The sequence below is a fragment of the Camelus dromedarius genome, chromosome 26, assembly GCF_036321535.1.
Source record: "Camelus dromedarius isolate mCamDro1 chromosome 26, mCamDro1.pat, whole genome shotgun sequence".
NCBI lineage: Eukaryota > Metazoa > Chordata > Mammalia > Artiodactyla > Camelidae > Camelus > Camelus dromedarius.
The window spans coordinates 14,770,844-14,794,118 of record NC_087461.1 but is presented as its reverse complement, the minus strand read 5'-3'; the positions used below and the strand labels follow the sequence as shown (position 1 = coordinate 14,794,118).

The 23,275-nt window shown below is 39.2% G+C and overlaps 1 protein-coding gene across 1 annotated transcript; it reads right to left on the bottom strand.

Annotated features, from left to right (window-relative positions):
* Positions 1 to 980: 980 nt before the first annotated feature.
* Positions 981 to 22,271, bottom strand: HACD1 (3-hydroxyacyl-CoA dehydratase 1). Its single transcript, XM_031444632.2, has 7 exons — positions 21,945 to 22,271; positions 13,235 to 13,352; positions 13,027 to 13,045; positions 12,861 to 12,949; positions 9,940 to 10,061; positions 5,320 to 5,498; positions 981 to 2,635 (listed from the first exon to the last, which is right to left on the bottom strand). The coding sequence occupies exons 1-7, from the start codon at positions 22,199 to 22,201 to the stop codon at positions 2,553 to 2,555; spliced, it is 867 nt and encodes a 288-aa protein (XP_031300492.2). The 5' UTR covers positions 22,202 to 22,271; the 3' UTR covers positions 981 to 2,552.
* Positions 22,272 to 23,275: the final 1,004 nt, after the last annotated feature.

Below are 23,275 nucleotides of genomic sequence, written 5' to 3'. Positions count from 1 at the left end.
GTTCAAAAGTAATTTTAAATCAGAATGTTGCCTCTTTAGTGGTGTTCTGAGACACTTAACACATGTAAGTAACAAAGAATCCTGCTACATCAGATTACCAATGCCCTAAATTTTGTTAAAGCACAAATCATTATTTTGCAAAATGATTTCCTAACCGATCTAGTAATTTTGTCAGAGGTTTACTATGTAGGTTGAAGAGAGAGGTGTGGCAGGAGGAAACTGCTAATTCCCCACAACAGTACCTGGCTCACAGTAGGCACAAATATTTTGGAAGGTCAGGGAAGAAGGGAAGGGGTTGTACTATTCTGTGTCACTTTTGCAAAAGATCATCAGAAACCAGGATGTAGTGGTATAATAACTAGATGCTTAAAAATCCGAAGATGCGAGCATAACACTTCTGAGATTCTATAGATGTCAAGTACCAGAAGCCTTTGGTGAAAAATGACTTTTAATATTTATTTTGGCATTTTTTTCCATTTAAGTTATAACTATCAAGGATGTTGTGTATTAATATCAAATTAAGACCATGAAAAGTTTCTAAAAAGACATATTATACATATAGTATGACACACAATACAATATAGCTTGATGTATCAAGCTATAAAGCTATGAAAAATTTAAAGCCAGAACTGTAAGGAATGTCAAGTCCAACAGGAAGTTGCTCGTATCAAAATTTCTTGATATACATTTTTGAAATCCAAAATCTTCAGGATTGAATTCTAGGTCTATTTGACTCAAGCCTGACTTACCTACTAAAAGGAACATTATGGTGACTTTGGGAGACACTCAAAAGACAATGCAGCCACAGAAGACAAGTGCAAAGGACTTTCAAATACTTCCTCTTTTTAAAGTCAAACTACCATTTAAGCACTTTATTTTCTACACAAAAGATGGTTGAGAATTAGTTGAAATAAAAGATACTGAAGATACACTAAATCTAAAGTTTAGGCATACTTGGAGTATATTAACATAGTCACTGATGAGTTTGATACATTTTCACTTTTATTAAAGTTGATCACAATTCCTATTTCAGGATATTCCACAACTTCAGAAAAAAAAAAAAAGTATTACAGCTGCTGGTAGGGAACACAAGTTGAATTAATGCAAGTTGCAGGAAGAGGATTTAAAATAGCTTTCATAAGACAGGCACGTAACAGACATGCAAACTTCTTATACTATGTTAGCAAATAGGAACATTCCCTGAAAATTTCTTCTGTATAAAAACTCAAGATGAAGACAGATCAAGGCATGTAAGTGCAGAATGAAAACCAGCATCTTTGAGAATTAGTAATATAATACATGTTGCTTGTTAAAGCATTCAGCTGCAGAGGAAATGTTAAGATGTAATGTAATAAAAGAAATAGCACCTTTTAAAATCAAGTTATCTAAAATGTAAGTTTGCAAAACTATTCTGAACTGTGAATCTCCACATGAAATAATTTGAAAAGGTGGTAATACAAGAGAAGTAATTTTGAAAAGTGTGATGTTACACATTGATTGTAAATGCAAATACAGATACAGAACACTTTAAGCCAAAATTACACCTACATATTTATGGCAGGCATAGAAGTTCCTTGTCTTTCAAATTCGCCTATTTAATATTCTCTCTAAACCAGGCCAGTAAAGCAGCAGACCTCAGTAGGGGGTGAGGGGAATCTGTAAAGGACGTATTTAAAGAATTAAAAGCACTATCAGGGTATCTTCAGTGTATCTTTCTATTAAACATGTGGACAGAAGCATTATTATAAGACTTTTTCCTGTTCAACGGAATTCAGAATAAAACATGTCTATTTCAGATCATACCAAAACTTTCTATTACTTAAGTACTACAAAGGGGTTATCATAAGATGATTTTCATTAGATGATTCCACAGTATAAAGTGGCCTTTTTCAGCCAGAGTCTTGAGTGTAACAAACCCAATGTTACCATCAGACCCAATTTTTTTTTTTTCACAAGTGAGGCCAAGTACATCCTTACATTCTTTCGAATCCCTTAAAATCCTTCCAGTTGAAAAGACTGACCACATCATGTTTCCAAAAATCATCATTCATAAAAAATTCTGCCTTACAACTTGAGAGAAATAAATCCTTGGCTAAGAAAGACCAATACATTATTAACAAATTATTATAATTCTGTATTTATAAATATCACATAAGTATCACTTGGCAGGTATCATAATGGTAAATCATTAAACTAATTTCTAACTACTGATTTAAAAAGCTTTGAACATATGTTGCAAAAAAATTTAGTAAAACTAAAAAAACTAAAAGCCTAGCAAAAGTTTGTTTTTTTTTCCCCCAGGTAATACACCCAATTAATTTCTTACTGATCACCACCTACCCAGCAGTTGGTAAATACTTGCATAGTTCCTGTAGAAAATGGACCTGACACAGTATGAAGACAGGTACTGGCAAACACCATGTGTCTTGAGTTATATTTCAAGAAATTATACAATCCATACTATTTCATGAAGTTGTTTATTCTTGTTATTAAAATTTGGACTCAAGTAATCCTGGCTGTTCTGGAAAAAGCACCTTGTTCGTAGGGATCACTTAATCATCCTTTTCGACAATCACCTCTCCAAGAAGCACCTTTCTTCTCTGACGTAACATATGAAAGTAGAGTTGTGGAAACACTTAATGGGAAAGAAGGAAACAAAGAAAGATAAGCTATTGTTGGAAATGTTTTCTACTTAAAAACCTCTTCAACAAGGCAAACTCTGAGAGCAGGCCCACCAAGTACCACTGCTACCTCCCCTATATTTACAGGGCTCACTCTGAGAGTACGACTCAAGACCCGCACACCATATACTGACATCTTTTAATGCCATAAACTGTTAGGTTTATATTTAAAGCAAACTTAAAATATCATGATAAATATACCTTCATAATGACCTGGAAGGGCATGTCTGAATTTAGAATTCTCTCTCTGAAATATCATGCCAGTACACTCCAGCAGAAGAAAAGCTGCCCCCCGGCCCCCTTCTGTTTTATCGGCCGTCCTGTACCAGGAAGGGTCTCATGAACAGTTGTGTGGATATCCGAGCCCACGTAATCCAGCTTCATCCATCCTCCTTAACAACCAGCTGCCCCTTGGCTACCCCTGATCTCAGGGATGTGTACACCATTGACACAGCTAACCCTCAGAACAGACCTATGCAGTCCCCAGATGGGTGCTCAGCACTGTATGGATAGCCAATTCCGTGATCCCACGTTCCAGAATGTGATTTAGAAGGAAGGGGGTCCTGTTGGGGGGGCGGTTATCAGCAGAGAGCTGGAATGGCGCCCTCTAAAATGTGGCCCAGAGCAGAAGACCCTCTTGGCTGGGCATAAGGGTAGTCTGTTACATACAAACACATAAATGCCTATTAATTAGGTCAGTTAGATGAATGGTCACCTGCTCTGTCAAATTTGGAGAATTATTTTGACCCAATTTGAACCAGTACTTTAAATTATAGGGTAAACGTAGGTGGATGAACAAATTAACATCAGCTACAAACAATACAAATGTAGAAATAGCTCTCAAAATGATGAACAGACTCATCAAAACCAATGAACCTAATGACAAAACCAGCTTTGAATATTTTGCTTAGGCAACGGTGGATAACTACTTTAGAACTTAGCTCAAATGGAGCTAAAATGCACAAAAGATTTTATTTTTACTTAGGGAGGTGTTTATTACCCATCTTGATAAATGTAACCACCATATGATATCAAGAGGCCTAAATATATCCAGGTCATACACGCTCAAAGCCAACTGATTTAATTATTGCAAATACTTCTTGCAGTAGTTATGACAAATTAACTACAGTTAATTAGTCTTACTATATTAACTACAGTTAATGTTCGTGTAGTTCAGTAGAAGCATGGGCTTGAGTTCAAATCCTGGCCTTTTTTATTAACTGGATGATTTTTAAGCAATTCACTTAACCTCTAATCTATAATGTCCTTATGGATAAATAATGGCTAAGAGCATTTTTCTGAGCACGAAAATAAGCACTCGAAGGTACTTTTATACTCGTAATTAGCAAAGGGCTTAATAAGCAAAGTCAAGTCAGTTGTTATTACTACTAATACTGATAAACAGCTGGAAAACACCGCCCGGGCTGACTAACCCTCCAGCAAATGGGGCTCTCGGGTAACTGACAACCTGGTCAAATGAGAAGTTGCTGGAGTCTAACTTTTCCAGGAGACCTGCACACATGCAATCAGAAGTATAGGTTTGATGGTGTCAAACTGGGATCTGTTGGGCCCCATGTTTCCATGGTGATGCTACAGTGATTGTGAGGATGGGGGGGAACCAATAGCTGAACCTGTAACCATGACGACACTGAAGCCAGGTGAGGCTCTGCTCAAGGCATGCTGCATTCACTCACTAGACATGGGGAGAATCGGGGGTGAAACGAGTGTTGCAGGTAACCCACCCCTGAGCCCTCCTGAACTGGCTCTGCCGGACAATCGGATGACAGAGTCGGGCTGAGACGGGAGAGGATGAGGGAATAAAGACCCTCTGTGACCATCTCTGGGTGTAGAAAGACTTAAAGTTGGAGTCCTCAAGGAAGCGGCCAAATTTTACGCTCATCCCCTTGAATTGAAATATTTTATATAGTGTCAGTGTCAATTTCAGATTCTCTTAAAGTCTCTCATTTCCCTTTTCTCCCCACTGACCTCAGAGTCTCTCATTTTAGTGAGAAGGACAACAGCCTGGCTTTATCGTCACATTTCCTGCTAGAGATTGTCAGAATGTGACCTACAAACATACCACTATCAGTATGTAAGAGAAGTGAACAGAGCCTCACCAATTCATTGCATCTATTGAAAGGTGATGAGAAATGAGTGAAGGGCTGTTACTCAAAATATTTTAAGAAAAGCAGCTTCTACACTATTTTCTAGTACATAGAGCAACATACATAAGGTTAAAAAGACTCTGAGATGATTTTTCCAAGTATGTGCTTAATGAAGACAGAGATGACCTCAGATTTTCCTGAGTAAAATGCTTACATGCAGATACATAATTCTAAATACTTGCAAAGCATTCACTGATGCATGATTTCTCTTTAAAAACACACATCATACTAAGCATATTTTTTATACTAAGCATATTTTAAATGATTTTGAGAAAGCCATCAAAAACTTACCTTTTTCTCACAACTCCCTCTTCAATTATTTCAAATTATGAATAAATGTGGGATTAAAAAGACGTTCTGATGTACTTGTAAGACATTATTTCTCCTTGCTTATTAATTTAGCATTTTATAACATCTTCCAAAAAGCTTTCACAGCATGTGCTAAATCAAAGTACTAATAAACGCATACTTACATGGTATATAAGAGGCCATGGTTATAAGAAGAAAATAATAGTAGTCAAAGGAGACATTGTATTTATTAGGAAGTCTTATTGAGAACATTCCTGTTTTCTTCACATAGGGTAAGGCAGCGTGTATCGTAAGAAGTTCACCAACAACTCCGACAGGGTATAAGATGATAAAAAAATTGTATCTGGAGAAAGAAAAACCTCAATTATTTTCTAGAATAATTATTGGATTTTATATCATGCCTTTTTTGCTACTATATTTAAACTTAAAAATTCTCCTTCCTATATATATTTACTTACAATAACTTCACATAAGAAGGTTACTTTTCTTCTACTTTAATCTTTTGCTTATTAATTTATCACACTTTTTTCTCACAGCAGTTTCCATTTTAAACAGCAGTATCTTAATACAGTAAGAAGTCAACTCACTTCAGACTGAAATAACTGTACATTTAAAATGTATATGCAGTTTAAGTACTATAAAGTATACAAGTATTATGAACATATTATATTGTAAAGTAAATGTAAGTGTTGTAAGGTATTGTAAAGGTAACTTCTTTGACACCTGGGATCACACTGATTTTTCTCCCTGCAGCTAGTCATCTGTAGATTAAACACTGTGCTTTAAAAGACTAGTTATGATCCTAACTTTATACCAAAATCTTGAAATTGACAAGCTAGTTCTTTGGAGCCATTTGGAAAATGCTTTCTGGTTACTAATTAAAAGAGTGACTATTTTAGAAAACAGATAAAATCACCTGAAGCATCAGTAACTACTAATGAAGGTATCTGTCTAAAACTGCTTTCATGATGAAACAAGGAAGACAGACTGTTTCCTAAAATCCCACATCAAAGGAATAGTTAGCTTGCTTGAGAGAGAGCTGAGAAAATTCTGCTCAAAATCCAATCACAATGTGTTCATTTGGGACTGTGGATCATTCTCTAACAGAGGGGGCCAGGCATCCCTGACGCCTACAGTTAGGGGAACACTGCAGATGCCTGTACTGGTGTCCAGCAGGAGAGCCGCCAGCATCCAGCCAAGGCAGCCACAGTTCTCCAACAAAGAAAATCAGTTTTCTCCAAGTCAGTCACTATATAATGGTAACCACGGAAAATTAAGGTCAAAACTTTGGTGGCAAAAGAAAGAAATCAAATCGACCTGTGTTGTATTTAATCATTTGGTTGTGATTAAGACATATTTGTAAAGAAAAGTCCAATGTGTCAGGATGGCAGAGCCTGGAGACAACTTAAAAATCACCGTATTCCTATACGCCAAGAATATGTAAGGATAAGAGATGATGAGGGGGCAGAATTATCTGCCAAAATAGATTAACTGGCAGAGAAAGGAGAAGGACCCCCTTACTGTCCCTATGTACCCACTCTTGGCTTTGTGTTTGGCACCTGCTTCCTCACCAGTCTTGTCTAGTTATCTCTATATCATTTAAATCAATCTTTTCCAAACTCGATTTCCCAGCTCAATTTAAAATTCCGTAACTGAACATTTTATATTCCCTTCTCAAGTAAAACATTTAAACTTATTAAGTGTTCTTTTAACTTTGTGACTCTCTGATTTTTTGTTTTTGTAGGATTGTTCTTTAATCAGAAAAAAAAATCACTCAGAATAAACTAGGTTAAAGCCTAAAAGATGGTGATTATTTTTAATGAAATGGGAACGATAAATATTCCCATTATGTAATTTATTATATGCACCATGTAATACATTATTTGACTTTATTTGCACTTTAAAAAGGCTGTATGTCACCAACTTTCTAAGCTTTGATGCAGCACGAGAGATTTAACTACCTACTCAGAAAAAGAAATGTTTCCTTACAGATTCCTGTCACTGAAAATTTTTTGAAGAGAACGCATTTTTTGAAACTAAAATGGAAACCCATATGAAAACATAACTATATACAATTATCTATTCAGTGGGCTTTTCTAGGGACACTTCTAACACATGAATAGAATCAAAATATTTTCAAAGCATCACAGTAGGGCAACTACTTATAAATAAGAAGCCATTTTTAAAGTGAAGTTTAGTTTGAGAATAGCATTTGAACATAAGTTCTTATGTTATCTGAGGTTATTTAATAGGGTTGGTAAATATATATAGAGGTCATTGAGATTTTTAAGATTTTTGACATGAAATATAATTACTCATGAATACTTCTGACTGATATGATGTATTATGTTAACAACACATGCCATTTCAAAGCTGAAAGATTTTTTAGTAACATTTTTAACATAAAGGTAGGTGACAAAGAATTTCTAACAGCAAATCTAAACATGCAGTGGTAGAGTTTTGAACTTTTCCAGAAATTCAAGACATGCAAATGCATTCTAAAAGGCAGGCAAAGTATTAAAGACCATTATCTTCCACAAATTTTATAAATGCAGCACATAAAAGAGACTGTATCATGAATTAGTATTTTCGGAGATGCCAGAGGTCTGAAAGACTAGGTAATGTAAAATGACACTGACATGCGTTCTAGGGTTAGAATCCAACTACATTCCAAACCACCAATCTTGTGAAAGACCCAAGTGCTCTGAGTGATTAAGTTTCCAGGTACAAGAAAACTAAAACCAACCAAATGCTTATATATGGTAGGACAAGCTTCTTATGGCAGACAATATGCTTAAGCTCAAATTATAATTTTAAAGCATTTTATTACATAAAAATCGTAAGCCACAAATGTCTAAAAAAACAGCTTGAGAATATAAAACAGTTTGAAAGAATATAGGATAATTAACAGTGATTATCCTTTGCAGGGGAGAATATAGGTTTTTAAAGTTTTTTTCAAATTTTAAAAGGTTTTTTCCTTCTTTTTGGTTTATTTATATATACTAATTTACCTATATCTGAACATGTATAATATAGGAGTTATAAAAAAAGGAATAATTACTTAAGAAAAAGTTTAGGCTTTTAGGATACGTGGATCAAACACAAGTCTAACACTAGATACTAGTTATGAATTACCTTCATAAGTTAGCTATGTATTAATATAAATGTCAGAGTTTTAAAAAAAATAACAAATACAGAAATAGCATTGTTTTTACTATCACAAAACAGCATTTTATTAGTATTAGAAAATTAGAAAATTGGGAATACTCTAACCTCTAGCCTCTAGCAACACAGAACTGAGTCAGGCCTGCTATGGAGTATTATGCAGCATTACAAGTTATGAGAGCTGGGTTTCAATATACCTGCACTGATTTTAAAAAAAGAGCCCCAACATAAAAACAAAAATCAAGTATCATGTCATCCTACTCATGTTTTTAAAAACTCACATCTGTGTGGTCACATTTTTGTTAAGAAGAAAAATTCTGGATGAGTAAACTTGCAACTTTTTCTCTCCTGGGGAAGGGAGTGGGGATCAGGTAGGAATACAAACAGGAATTTCCTGTGTTTATTCTACATACTTCTGGAATATTTTTTGAGGTTTTTTTTTTTTAACAATGAAAATGTATTATTTTTGTAGCTTAACAAAAAATTTAAAGAATGAAAAATATTATTGAACCCTTTTATCCTACCTATGTGGGTCTCTGTCTCACACACACACACACACACACACACACACACACACACGATAAATGTTTATGGGATAGACGTCCCTTCACGCAACTGTTTCATTGTACTTCTCACCACCTGGCATTTCTCCTATCTGTTGGTTGTTTTATTTTTTTTGTCTCCTCCTTTTTTTGTGTGTGTGGGGGTGATTATGTTTATTTTTATTTATTTATTCATTTACCGGTACTGGGGACCAAACCCAGGACCTCATGCATGCTAATCATGCACTCTGCCACTGAGCTATACCCTCCCCCTGTCTCCTCCATCTTGAGAGGACAGAGATGCTGTTGTGTTCACACCCGTAGCTCAGGTGTGCAGTAGGCACACAGCATATGTTATTGTTATTATTGGGGTTTTTTTTTTTTTACTATAAATACAATATAGAGAATGGAATGAATAAATCTAGGCTGATTTGTGATTTGTTCTCCAAAGAGCAGCCTTGTTTTTATAAAACCTTTGCAAAATATCGGCTGCTCAAAGAATGCAAACTTTAAAAAGGATGGAACACCTTCTGTTTTAAAAATCGCTGCTTTAAAAGTTATATTTAGAACCCTAGAAATATATTTTTTTATCCTCATTCCAAATAACACAATTTCAAGTTAAGTATGACTTTTTAAAATGTCTCCACCACTTAATACATGTAAAAAAAGTTGGCATTGTATACATGATACTAAAAATTGTGGACACCAGATTGGATATTAAAATAATTTATGTCAATTAGACAAAATGCCATATTTTTGGCACAGGGTTTATTTAATGTGATTCCAAAAATGTGCATTTTTCTTTCAAAGAAAAATCAATGATCGATTCAGAGGTGATCTCAGAACACTAAGATCATTTGTCTGCCATTGTTTTCACCCAAGATATATATTAATATGCCTCCTCTCTGGTCAATAAATTAAGCCTTTAGAATGCAAGTTATAACACTGCTAGTATCCAAAACAACAGCCTCCTGGCAAGACAGGGCTAAGACGCAAATTTTAATTCTCTGTGTTAGCTCAGCACACAAAACACACATGCACAGGACTGAGAGCAACCACACTGCAAGACATCGCCACCTGGCCCATTTAATGAAGTATGGCAGGTGGTTGAGAAGACTGAATGTGTAGAAGGAATAGCGAGTGATCTCTGTCACCGTCCACGCGACCAGAAAAAGCACCACACTCTCCTCATTCTGGATCTGCAGAATTACAGAGAAATCCACAGTGTCGTTTAACCTTCAACTTCCTTCTCCATGAAGATATTTTATTTTTATTATTTACTATGTACCTTTTATTATAATGGAAAGTTAAGTGTTAGAGCAATACAAAAAATGTGATGCAGTCACCATTACATACTTCTTCATAAACATGCCACTAAAATATGCCCTTTTTCATATTCTTTTTCATTATAGGTTATTACAAGTTCCCTGTGCTTTATAGAAGGTCCTTGTTGTTTATTTTATATATGGTAGTTTGTACACCAGAAACTAACACAACATTGTAAATAAACTATACTTCAATAAAAAATATAAAATAAAGAAGAAATTAACATGCCCTAAGCACAGGAATGGTCAAATTTCTACTGGTTTCTCTCTCTCATCCTTGACTCCAGCCCATAACCCAGCCACCCCAGGACACCATCACCCCCTCAAATCCAGCATGGGAACCGTCTGCCCTTTGACCATTCTTAGACAACTCTTAGTTGTCAAATCACATCCCATCTGGCCTTAGCACTAACTCCTGAATCTGCCACCCACTCTGGCCCTGTTACCACTGTCTGAACTCAGGACCTTATCATCTCCCATGCCTCCAGCCCCCATCACACCTCTTTCCCTCTGGTGACACTAAACTTTGTATTATTTCCAGAATATGCTCTGAATGTTTGTGTCTTAACACAGGCCAGTCCCTCTAATCAGAATGCAGCTCCCTTCATATTTCTCATAGAAAATCCTTTCTCATCTATTAATATCCAGTTAAAACATCACACCCCCTAGAAACCTTTTCCCAAACCCCTCCCCTCACCCTGAGCAGTCACTTGGTCACCTGCTGTTCTCACAGTCCTTTGTTCATATCTATATTACAGCACTTGCCAATTTCTATGACCACGTGTCTGCCTAACTCTTGTATCTCTGTCAGTGCTCAGCGAATACATTCCTTCCTCAGGGAAGCCTTTCTTCACTCCCTAAGTCAGGCCAAGTCCCCCAGTTACTGCAATCCACGCTGGTCTCGTTTCAAACCCTAACACTAATATAATCGAACAATTATTTCTGCCAAAAACTTGTTTAGCTTCTCTGCTAATTACAGGCTCCACGAGGCGGGAACCATGTTTACAGTATGAATAACCAGATTCCCAGCATGGTGTCGGGCACAGATGGGTGCATGATCCACACTTGTTGAATGACTCAACATCTGTAGGGCTGTCCCCTATTCCCCCATGGTCAGTACATGTGACAGCTGAGGCTGCCTTATTCATTTTGTAAATCCAGAAATAAGCACAGTGCCAGGTATGCAGCAAGCATGTAATAAATGTAGGTTGGATTAATTAAAGAGGGATAGAAAGGTGCCAATGGGAAATCACTGTTGGAGAGAATTAAATAGCGATATTAAGGCAGGGATCTTCTGCAAGATAAAAGAGAGCAGTTGGAACTTTTTGTTTTCTCTTGGGGAAAAGCCACCCTTTAGCGTCCCTTGAATTCTTTTCACTAGTGACTGCCGGCCCTCGGTCTTGTCCTTCTTCCTCCTCAGACTTCAGACTGTTTGTGGGACTGGCCCACCTATGACACCCATTCACTGTCTGGAACAGTGTCTCTTTTATTTTATTTCTCTGCTAATGTTGGGCTAATGTTTTTATTTTATTTTTTAATTTTTTTGCAGGGGAGGTTGTTAGGTTTACCTATTTATTTGATTGAACCCAGGACCTTGTACATGCTAAGCATGCGCTCTACCACTGAGCTGTACCCTCCCCACTAGGGCTCCTGCTTTTAAACGACAGGGGATCTGAATCCAGAGTCTGGCTCCCCACGGGGCAGGTGCTCACTGCTATCCATACGGCAGGCACCGGTTAGGGACCAGGTGGCTCGAGTAAGTTGAGTGAAAGGGCCTAGTCAAGAGGGCTGAGGTGTGGAGCAGGAAGAGGGCAGAAGGTCAGCCATCTGTCCCCACACAGACAGGAGGCCAGTGAGTCCAGTAGGCAATGGAAGGGAGGGTAGGTATCGCCCCGAGCAGGGAGGACAAGAAAGGCATCTGAGGAATGAAAAGGAGGCCAGAGAGCTGTCCTCAAGTGGACAGGAGACTCCAGAGGCTGTCCAGAAGGTCAGAAGGGCCCACGTGGGAAATATTTCCATCATGGGTTTAAAAGGCCCAGTGGCTTGACATGGTTAAGCACGGCATTTGTTTGGCTAAAAGGGCTTAAGCCACTAATTAGACCCAGGTCTGTCTCCTGTCATGCCTCAATAAATAACCAGCTTATTTTTCTCTAAGCTCCTTAACCCTTCTAACTTTGAATTCAGTCTGTTCCATTTGTTCAGATTGGCAAAACTACATGAACTCTGTATGCCTCACAGTGCTAAATGAGGAAAAATCAATTGTTTATACTGACAACTTCAGTTACATAACCAAAGAGAATTCACATAATGTCAACACAAAATTTTCAGTTCACTATTTGTCAGGATTAGGAACATTAATTTTAAAAATTGGAAAGCCCTTTGACAACATTGTAAAATGACTATAAATCAATACAAAAAAATGTAAAAAAAAAATTGGAAAACCCAATAGGAGAGTGGATTATTATGGATCTAAAAATGCCAATGTCTCGCTTGTGTTTCAACGTCGTTCTACAAAACGCACTGAAGTCAATGTACAATCACTCTTTAAATCCAAACCCAATCCTTTGGCCAAGGGTTCTGCTTCCTGAAATACAGCAAGGTTAACATTTGGGATTCCTGCTAATAAGAAAGCTCTCTTACAGGTTCAAGCAGAGAACATGCTGAGTCACTTACTGGTTTTATACTGTGAGTGACGAGCCACACCATAAAGATTCTTGAACTCACTTGGACCCCAGCCACAAGCACAGAAGTAGGTACAATTCCTTAAAGAGAAAAACAAGTCAACCACTGTCCCTAAATGCGATCTATGCCAAAAATGAAAGTTAAATCAAAAACTCACCAATTAAACAGTGGACTATCTGCAAGCAAACAAAAAAATAAAAAGCTCATGTCAATAGCAGACAACATAAAATCAATTCCTGTCATCACTGGTTTTAAATGAATTCATAGGGTGTAAATAGTCACCAAAATAAAATTGATTTTGCTCAACTGATATATGTTCAAATAAATAGTAAAGTGATAGAAAAACACCACCATTGAAAACTTACCTCAAGCAAGGCAAATGTCTGGAAAAACTTAAGTGTCTTCTGAATACTTTTATATAAACCTTTGTGTGTTCCTTTTTCCATATAAAAACGTACCATGGCAATGCCTAGTACCATCCACCTAGAGAAAATAGAAGTATCTTATAAAGTTCTATCAAAATGAAGCTCCACGGATCTTCCTGAAAAGAAATGCCATAATTTATATAGTAAAAACATGTATTTTTTAAAATTCTATTTATCTTATTTATTGTTTGAGGGGGGAGGTAATTAGGTTTATTTCATTTTAGAGGAGGTACTGGGGATTGAACCCAGGGACCTCGTGCATGCTAAGCGTGTGCTCTACCATTTGAGCTATACCCTCCTCCCAGAACATGCATATTTAATTATGTTCTCAGTTCATTACTCTGTTTTAAAAACTCATAGGAAGAAATGACAAACATCATTTTTACATTGACTCTTCAAGGGAATAAACAGAACATACTGGAGACCAAACTACATACAAATGTCAAATAATGCCCACTATATTTTTGGTTTCAGCAAATAAATGGACAGACTGAAGAAACAGGTTTCTGTACCAAAAATAAAGTTTTTATAAAGCACTTCATAATTATATTAAGATTTTAAGTAAAAGTCTGGGTGTATAAATATGTATTTTTTATGTAAATATACAGTATATAATTATATCTAATTAGAAGTAAAAGTCTTTCATAACAATCATTAATTAATATTTGGGGAGGAGGGTATAGCTCAGAGTAGAACACGTGCTTAGCATGCATGAGGTCCTGGGTTCAATCCCCAGTACCTCCATTTTTTTTTTAATTAAATAAGTAAACTTAATTATCTACCCACAAAAAAATTTTTTTTTATAATTTTGACTAAATAGAAACAACTGTGGTGCCACAGAAGGGACACATATGGAAGGTCAGATGTAAGCCTACTTTTCAAGAGTCTGTTTTAAAACCAGTGGTTACCAATGAGAGGGCAGCGGGGCGGGACAAGACAGGAGTAGGGAGTTGAGAAACACGAACTACTATGTATAAAATAAATAAGCAACAAGGAGATATTGCACAGCACAAAGAAATACAACTATTGTCTTGTAATAACTTTAAATGGAGTATATTTTATAAAACTACTCAATCACTGTTGTACACCTGAAACTAATATTGTAAATAAACTATACTTCAGTTTATTAAAAAGAGATTTTTTTTTAAAAAAAGAAAAACTGCATATGCCCTCGCTTTTCAACTTACACTTAATTCACAGAACAACTGTTCTGTGAATTAAAGATACTTAAAATACAAGTTACCCCTGTGGAGACCAGCCTTTTCACCCTAGAACTCAATCTCCAAAAATCACTGATTAGAGATAATTTTTTTTCTAGTTTCCATTGCCATTACAAATGTACTTTGAAGTTTTAAAAAGTTGCATCACCTGTAACTTTTCAAAATCCCTAATAATACACCCATGGAAACCAACTGCTACCCCAGGCTTTCAGAACCAGTGGTCTTCAAAGTGTCCAGTGAAATGGATCTATGAATTATAAAATTATACAGTTTTGTAACTTTTAAAGAACACTCATAAAATACATAAATGGCTTAAAGATTCCTGCAAAGAAATGACTGACTGAATATTATGAAAATGCCAGCTCAATGAAAACAGCAGAACAGGACTTTGACCGAGAACGTCTCCTCCTCAGCACATAAGGAGGTAAAAATAATGACCTTCTAGTGAGCTGTGACAAGCAATCAGGGAAATGTCTGAAACTATCATAAAGCCCTTTGAAATGTAGAAGAATTAATGATAATGACAATGATAATAATCAGTATACTTTCAGAGAGCTTTCATGTCCTTTTTGCATATTTAACACATTAATATTTCATCCTCACAATAACCTTATGCTGGGCTAATCTGAGTGTACTAATCTGGACAACGCTTTGGGCACCTTCCAGGTTTAAAATATTATGGTTTCATTATTCTCAATTCCAAGTCCCTGTACAACTTCTAATAAGAAAACAAAAAGCATAGTAAGATGTTTTAATTCACATTTTCCCATACACCTGTCTTTTCGTTAAGGCAAATCCAAATCAGATCTTTACAAAAGAGCAATTTGAGAGGTCATCAGTAACCTACCGAAGAATTCATCGAAAAATTCATTTAGATGGCAGGTTTTCTACATTTTTTAAAGCATGATGTAAAAATCCACGCATTACAACACTAGAACAAATTCTACTGTTGTCCCATAGGTGGCAGCACTGTACCAACTGGTATAGCATCATGATAATGTGAATTACTAACCTGTTGAAACTAAAAGAAATTAACACCCGGTTAGAAAGGACCATGGCACCATCTATGTTAACCTGTCATCTGCTTTTCAGTACATACAGCCAGGGGCTAATCTGATCTAATCAGCGCTCACTTCCTAAGCCCTCCATCACAAAGGGTGAAAATTAAAGTCTCTCTTAAGGGCCCTACATTTGGCTAACTGGACTTCCTACATCTATCAGTTTACTTACTATAATTTTAAATACTTCCAAAAGTAACTGGAGCTTCTACAATGAGGACTCTTTCCTGGAAAGTTTGTTGTTGTTTTTTTTCTTTAACATGCCAGAGCTACTGATTACCCAAATATGAACCCAAATAGACACTTTGAGTCCTGGATAAAACACTCTTTGAAGAGTATAAACGTGTTCTACATGCAGAAGGTTTCTTGTTTGCTTGCTTGCTTTATTCCTTTATTTATTCAGTCGTCTCGAAGATCAACATTTATTGTTAAGCCAGGTACTGTGCTAGACACTGGGGAATTAGAGATAAACAGGACATTCTGGGCTCAAGGATATCTTAAAATTAGTAAGAGAAGACAACGGGACAGTGCTGTAATGAGATATACGTGGTATAACTTACTAAACACTGTCTAACACTTACTAAACGCCTTCTTCTCATGCCACTATGGCTACAATAATCCTGAAAAATATTACTGAAGGTGGAGCTCTTTCTTCTATCTTCTGGTGCTTCTTTTAATCCTAGGATTTCTTGCAGACCACCTGCCTTTTGAAGAACTTGGTTTTCTACACCCGAATCTATCTCATTTTTTCCTTTAACACTGCTTTCAAATTTTTTTTATTAAAAAACTTTAAGTGTAGACAGAGGTATAGAGAATGGTACAATGAACCCCCCGTGCCCCTTGCTCAGCTTTGACCGTCATCATCTCATGAACAATCTTGTTTCACCCAAACCTCTATTCACTTCTCTCCCCACCACATCCTTCCCCTGATTATTTTCAATCAGCTGTCATACAACCCATGAGATCATAAATGCTGAATCATGCATCTCTGAAAGGTTTATTTTTCATAAACATAACACCACTATCCCATGTAAAGAATTTAACAATAACTTCTTAAGTCACAAAACTTAAGGCACACATTTCCTTAAAAGTGTCTCATAATTTTCAAAAATTGAATTAAGATTCCTTATTATAAGATTCCTACATTGTAATTAGTTGCCATGTCTTTTATGACTCTTTTAATCTATAGGTCTCACCTCCTTCCCTCCTTCCATCCATTCATTTCTCCTTCCCTCTCTTTGTCATGAAATTTATCTGTTGAAGACTGAGTGGTTTGTCCTGCAGAGTTACTCTCGTCTGGGTTTTACTCATCAGACATCCACATGTCATTTATTACGTTCTCTGTCCCCTGTATTTTCTGTAAGTTGGTAGTTCTAGGGGCTCGATTAGACAGATTCACACTGGAGGTTAATTCCTAGGCTGTGTTGTGTCTTTCTCTAGGGAGCACACAATTTCCGGCCGTCCCTCTTTTGTGTCTGTGTGAAGTTACAGTTATTGATGATCATTGCCCAGATTCATTATTTCAGTAGTTACTGAAAAATGATATTCTAATTTTATCACTTCTTCTTCAAACTTCGTTCAAAGTAACCATTTAGAGGCTTGTACCAGAGAAGATCTTTGATGTTCATACAATCCATACTCCCATATATTGTTCACTGACATCTCTAAACTTCCCTTCCTAGACTATATGGAGACTTTGATGTAGTAGCCAATACATATTTCAATTTACCACACATGAGACACATACTGATAAGAGCTAAGCTGAAAGGTTCATAAAAGAAAAAAAAAACAGATAAAATGGACTTCATTATGATTAGGACCTTCTGCTCTTTGGGAGACACTGTAAAGAGAATGAAAACGCAAGCCACAACTGAGAGAAAATATTTACAAATCACATGTCTGACAAAGGATTTGCATCCAGTCTATATAAAGAACTCTCAAAACGCAGTAACTGAAAAACAAACAACAAACCCATAAAAAATGGGCAAAAGATTTGAACAGACTCTATATCCGAAAAAGATACACAATTGGTTAATAAAGCCGTGAAAAGATGCCCAGTGTCGTTAGTCACTGGGGAAACACAAATTAAAATGACAAAGAGATAACACAATACTCTTCTTAGAAGGTGTAAAATTACGACTGACCGTACCAAGTGTTTGGAGAGGACATGCAGCAACCTGAACTCTCATTCACTGCCCGTGGGGATGTAAAATGGTGCAACCACTTTGGCAAATAGTTTGGTAGTTCCATAAGAAATCAACAATGTGCCTACAGTGTGACCCAGCCATTCTGCTCAGCTCATAGGTATTTGCCCAAGGAGAATGAAAGCATGGGTCCACACAAGAGTTGCACACTCATGCTCACAGCGTTATTTGTCAAAGAACCCAAATGTCCTCCAGCAGATGAATGGATAAACTAGCTGCGGTGAGCCTTGACACGGATCTATCCTCTTCCAGAATAAAACATGTCTATTACTTAACATTTTGAGAAATGTCTGTGCCTGAACCTTGGATTTGGTGCTATGATAACTCACACCACGCATATGTGAAAATGCCTTAGTTTCCATCTGCATGAAGTCCATTTTTAAATTAACCACTAGGAATAGGAATGATCATTTCTAAACATCCTCTGTGTGTCAGGCATCCTGCCGATCACTTCATATCCATTATTTCTTTTTTTATTTTATTTTATTTTCTACTGAAGTACTGTCAGTTACAGTGTGTCAATTTCTGGTGTACAGCCCAATGTCCCAGTCATGCATATACATACATATATTTGTTTTCACACTTCATGTCCATTATTTTTTTATTCCTTGTAATCATCTAGCAAAGTACTTGTGTTGTTCCAATCTGACTGATGAGAAAAGCCAGAGTCAGGGAGGTTATGTAATTTATCTGAGGTTACCGGGCTGAACAGGAGTGGAACATAACCTTCAATCAACACCTTACATATTATTTACAGATTAAAATCCAAGCCTGTTAGCAAAGGCATGTAAATAAAGCCTGTGCAACAGCCCAGGTGACCCATCCCCCTTCACTTCCCACCCTACACTTCAGGCCCACGTGTTGTCACCCCCCAAGAGCATGTCAAGCAATGTCACATCTCTGTCCCCCAGCTCATGCTGTGTCTGCATCCCTGCCCAGTAAACCCTACTCATCCTTCAAAGCTCAGATGAAATGTGATGGTCTCTCCGCAAGTTTCCCGATTCTCCCTGTGTGACTTGACACCTCTGTAGAACACTTACATCATTCTTTTTTTTTACTACAGTATATAAATGCCCCAGGTAACACCTCTCCAAGGACAGGACCTAAAACACTTATCTTCTGTTTCTCTTTCTCGCTTGATCTAGGACAATGCACTTAACACATGCAGGCTTCAGAAGTGTCATATGCAAAGCAAAAAAAAAAAAAAACAAAAAAAAACCCAGAAAGAGAGAGAGAAAGAAATGCCCACTTTCCTCATCAAGTCTCTATTGTGAACAAGCATCGTAAAAATCCTCACATCCTTTGAACTATTTAATTAAATTAATTATATCCTGTAATTCTACTCTGGGAATTCATCCTAAACAACTAATTCAAGAGAAACAAATAAAACAAAATGTCACGAGAGGTGTGATTTAATGCACTACTGGTTCCTTAACTCTATGACCATGAAAGAGCATAATTATTCAAACTATATAGGACTATTTGGTCTAATATTGAGCAAAGATAGAATATACAATAGAGCAGATACAATCACTACAATACTCTGATGTGCATTCATTTGCTCAACAAATACTTCTTGAGTGTGTCATGGAGCTTACACTGTAACTTACACTGTAATGGAGGGGGATGCAGACAATAAGCAACAAGATGAATTTGTAAAATCGTTGTTCAGTTATATGGTAGTAAGTGTGATGGAGAAAAATAAAGCAGGCGAGGGGAATCAGTTTTTGTGTGGGGTTGCTATTTGAATGAAGGTAGTCAGGGAAGGCTTCCCTGAGGGAGACAGTAAAACTCCAAAGGAAGTTACACAAACGATAATAAGGAGAAATGAAACACCATGCTAAGCTTACAGAATTAGGCAAGTTCTTTTTTTTACAGTTAAGTAAAAATTTTATCTCTTAAATGTTATTTTACTGTTTTCAAAACTGTTACAAAAAATTAATAAACCCTACGACGTTCTGCTGAAAGGGAAAAACAAAACAAGTTAAATGAACAGAAAGAACCTCTGCCATCCAAACCCCAAAATGTACGGGTTTGGGTCCCACTGTCAACACTACGACTTCACCAAACTCACTTGCCACAACTCTCCAACCTCCAACTAAATCGGGAGGCTTTCTTGCATCTCATGTCCATTTCCAGAAGTCATCTCACTTGAAATATCTACCCTCTACGTAAGCAAATCCTATCCCTTCTTCAAATCCCAACATCTTCAGAAAGCCTCCAAAGACGTAATTATAGGTATTATTCCATTTCCATTACACTCGCCTTTAAACAGAGACAATAATGGTAACGCTGGCAGAGGCACAAGTTTCAGGGAAGCAGTAATTCGCAGGGCCAGGTAGGAAGGTTGGGAATGAAGTGTGAGAACACAATGGAGAGAACATTTAATTCTGCATCAGGTTGGGTAAGAGACCCAGGAAATTTCAAAGAGGTGGCTTGGTTACAAGTCATGGGAGGAATATGGGGGATATTACCCAAAGAGTGAACAGCCTGAGCAGAGATGGAGAGAGCCATGAAAATAAGATTGCACGGTCCACTGAAGGGCACAGTGAGTTATAGGAGATTTCAAAAGCAGTAACACTGGAAAGGGGAATCAGGGAGGTACTGCAAAGCACACTGAAATGACAGCCTAAATCCCGTCCACTACCGTGGAGGTAATGGGGAGTCACAGAAGGCTTTAAACTGGAGTTATGTGTTGATTTTCATTTTTCAAAAGGTAACTTGGTCTTCAAAAGACAGAATGGCCTGGAAAGCAAAGGCCCAGCAGACCCGTTAATAAATGGCAGGTATCCTCCAAGTGTTTATTAACTGGACGAGACTAGCACAGAGAAGAGGGCATCTTTTTCAGCCTCCAGGGTATCTGAAAGCTGCAACACATAGTGGGTACTCAGCTGTTCTCCAGTAGCTTTGAACGTATTAGTTTTCTCTTTCAAGATGATATAGTTTAGTAAAGTGGAAAGCAGAAGGCGCACAGCTGTGGAGTCAGACTGTCTGGGCTGAAATCCAAGTCTGACACTTGCTGGTTGTGTGAACTTGAGCAAGTTACTTAACCTATTTGGGCCTCAGTTTCCGATACTATCCAATGTATTATCATGCACTCGGATCACAGGATTGCAGAGGACCAAACAACGACATAATTCATCTAAAGCAATGGATAATGCCTGGCACGCAGTGAATCCTCAATAAACACTAATTTTATCAACTGTATTTGGCAAAGCACATAGTAGGTATTCAGTACTGCGTCAAATCATTTATTAAATCTTTGTCAATTAAACTTTGAGGCCTTATAGGAAAATATAAGCTACTAAGCTTTTCCCCACGTGTATAGTTAATAACACTTCATGTAATAATGGGAAAATCACTTTTTTTAAATGGCAATGCCATTTAGAAACGATAGAGCATTTTCCCAGCAGGTTCTGAAAGCGGTTGACACAAGTCACTGACAGCTCTTTAAAGAGCGACAGTCATCATGTAACCTTAACTTGGAAGTCATACCCAATGCCAGAAACAAAAGTACAGGGTATCAGTATGGAGCGGTCAAGATGCTGGACACCCGTGCCTTGCTCTGATACGGCAGGGTGTTCTGAAAATCGTCCCAAGTGAGAAGCTCTCGGGCGCACCGTTACTTAAAAAAAAGGAAGAAAAAAGAAAAAGCAACTTGGTGATATTAACAAGCAAATGCATTCCAGGGTGGGCGGCCGAAGAAGCGGGTTTGGGTCAACGGCCGGACAGGGGCTCCGGGGTGGCGAGACCCTCGCGTTTCTTTAGCAGCAGCGGAAGCAGCGGGCAGCCGCGTCCGGGGCGGCCGGGCCGGAGCCGCCTCCCCCGTGGGTCGGCCCCGCATTCCTGCCCGGCTCTATACTTAACCTCCGGCCCGCGCCCCGCGGCCGCCGCGCCACGCCGTGCACCGTATTAGGCAATGCCCGGCTCGCCGGGCCCCGGCCCCCCCTCCCCCGCCCCACTCCATTCAAGCCCGGCGGCGGCTGCTGCCGCCGCACCCCTCCCCCCACGGTGGCCGCCCGCGACCCTCCCCGCGACCACCCAGCCGCCCGGCTCGCTCGCCGCCCCCGCCTCCTGAGCCCCGCGCGCTCAGCCGCCCAGCCGGCGCCCCGAGGGCGGAGTGTGCGGCGGGCAGCGGCGCGGGGAGGGTCTTTCGGGGCGGACGTACCCCGCGGTCATGGCGATGTTGTAGAGGATGAGCCAGGTGGTGGCCAACAAGCCCAGGCGCCTCCTCTTGCCCGTGGCCTCCCTCTCCTCGCCGGCCTCCGAGGCGCCGCCGTTGGTACCGTCCTCCTCGCTGGACGCCATGGTGGCCGCGCAGCCGGGCGAGGTGAAAGTGAGGGGCAGGGGAGCGGGCGGGGTCCCGGCCGAGCGCGCCGCAGAAGCGCCGCCGCCCGCTGCCTCCGCCTCCGTCAGGCGCCCCATGTGCCGCGCGCAGGGGGCTCGGCGCCGCCAGCCAGGCCGCCCGCAGTGGGAGGAGCGGGCGCCCCCGGCCGCCGCCCCGGCCGCCCCGCCCCTGGCCCTCGGGAGCGCGCGCCGCGCGGAGGCCCGGCCGCCAGGCCCCGCGCGGGGACCGGGGGTCCCGCGAGCCCCTAGGTACGGTCCCCGGGCGGCGGTGTCCTTTCCGCTCCCTGGGAAAACCTATCCGCCTCTCTACTTGCGGGAACCTCCTCTTAAAGACGCCCCGGACTTCTTGGAGCAGGCGTCCTAGTGCATTTAGCCCAAACGCACCTGGGCTTGGGGCGGCCCCGCCCCGCCCCGCCCAGACTTCTGTAACATTGTTTCTAAATATGCAGAGAGGCGGTGGGATCTTCCCGCCAAAGACTCATTCTTAAGAGCTTCTGGGGAAGAAGCGCCCACTCCACCCTGTTTCACGTTTTCCAGCTAGTGTGGCAGATATACGGGGAATGATACAATAGGATTGCCCCCCAGGTCCCCGCGTGGATGCCACTGGAGCTAGTGTTTTAAGGAAGGGCATTGATTTCAAGCCAGCGCAGAATGTTGGATGTTACAGGAAAGCTGCAGGAAATAAGACATGACAAGATACCCAAGGAGAAAAGTTTGAACATATGGAAGCAATCTACAGATTTAAAGCTAAAGACCCTTCCTGCAGAAAACCAGTATTCCGCTGTTCTCCACTTTGTATCTCTTTCTTTTTGTTTTTTGAATTCCTCCAAATACACTTACGTTCTCCTAACAGCTCTTTCCTCTTTGCCCTTAAAGCACACAGTTAAGAAGGCAGGCTCTGGAGTCAGATTACTGAAATTCAAACCACAAATTCCTGGCTCCACCAGATTTACTAACTGTGTGAACTTGGGCAACTAAATCTCTCTATGCCTCAGTTTCCTCAATGGGAATAATTTTAAAACCTATTGAAATTATCCTGGTAAACCACTTACAGGCCTGAAATAGTTTACCCCCCCCCCCCCAAATCAGTGTGTTGGCACCATGCTGGCAACTCGGATCTCCATTGATCTAGTGAAGGAATTTCTGCTTAGG

What these genes read in the sequence shown, in the direction of transcription:
- HACD1 (XM_031444632.2), bottom strand. Translation starts at nt 22,201, where the DNA reads ATGGGGCGCCTGACGGAGGCGGAGGCAGCGGGCGGCGGCGCTTCTGCG. An exon ending in AACATCGCCATGACCGCGGG is followed by an intron (nt 13,353 to 21,944) that starts GTACGTCCGCCC and finishes TATTTTCTCTAG; the next exon opens with GTGGATGGTACTAGGCATTG. An exon ending in TACTTCATTAAATGGGCCAG is followed by an intron (nt 5,499 to 9,939) that starts GTGGCGATGTCT and finishes TTCTTTCTCCAG; the next exon opens with ATACAATTTTTTTATCATCT.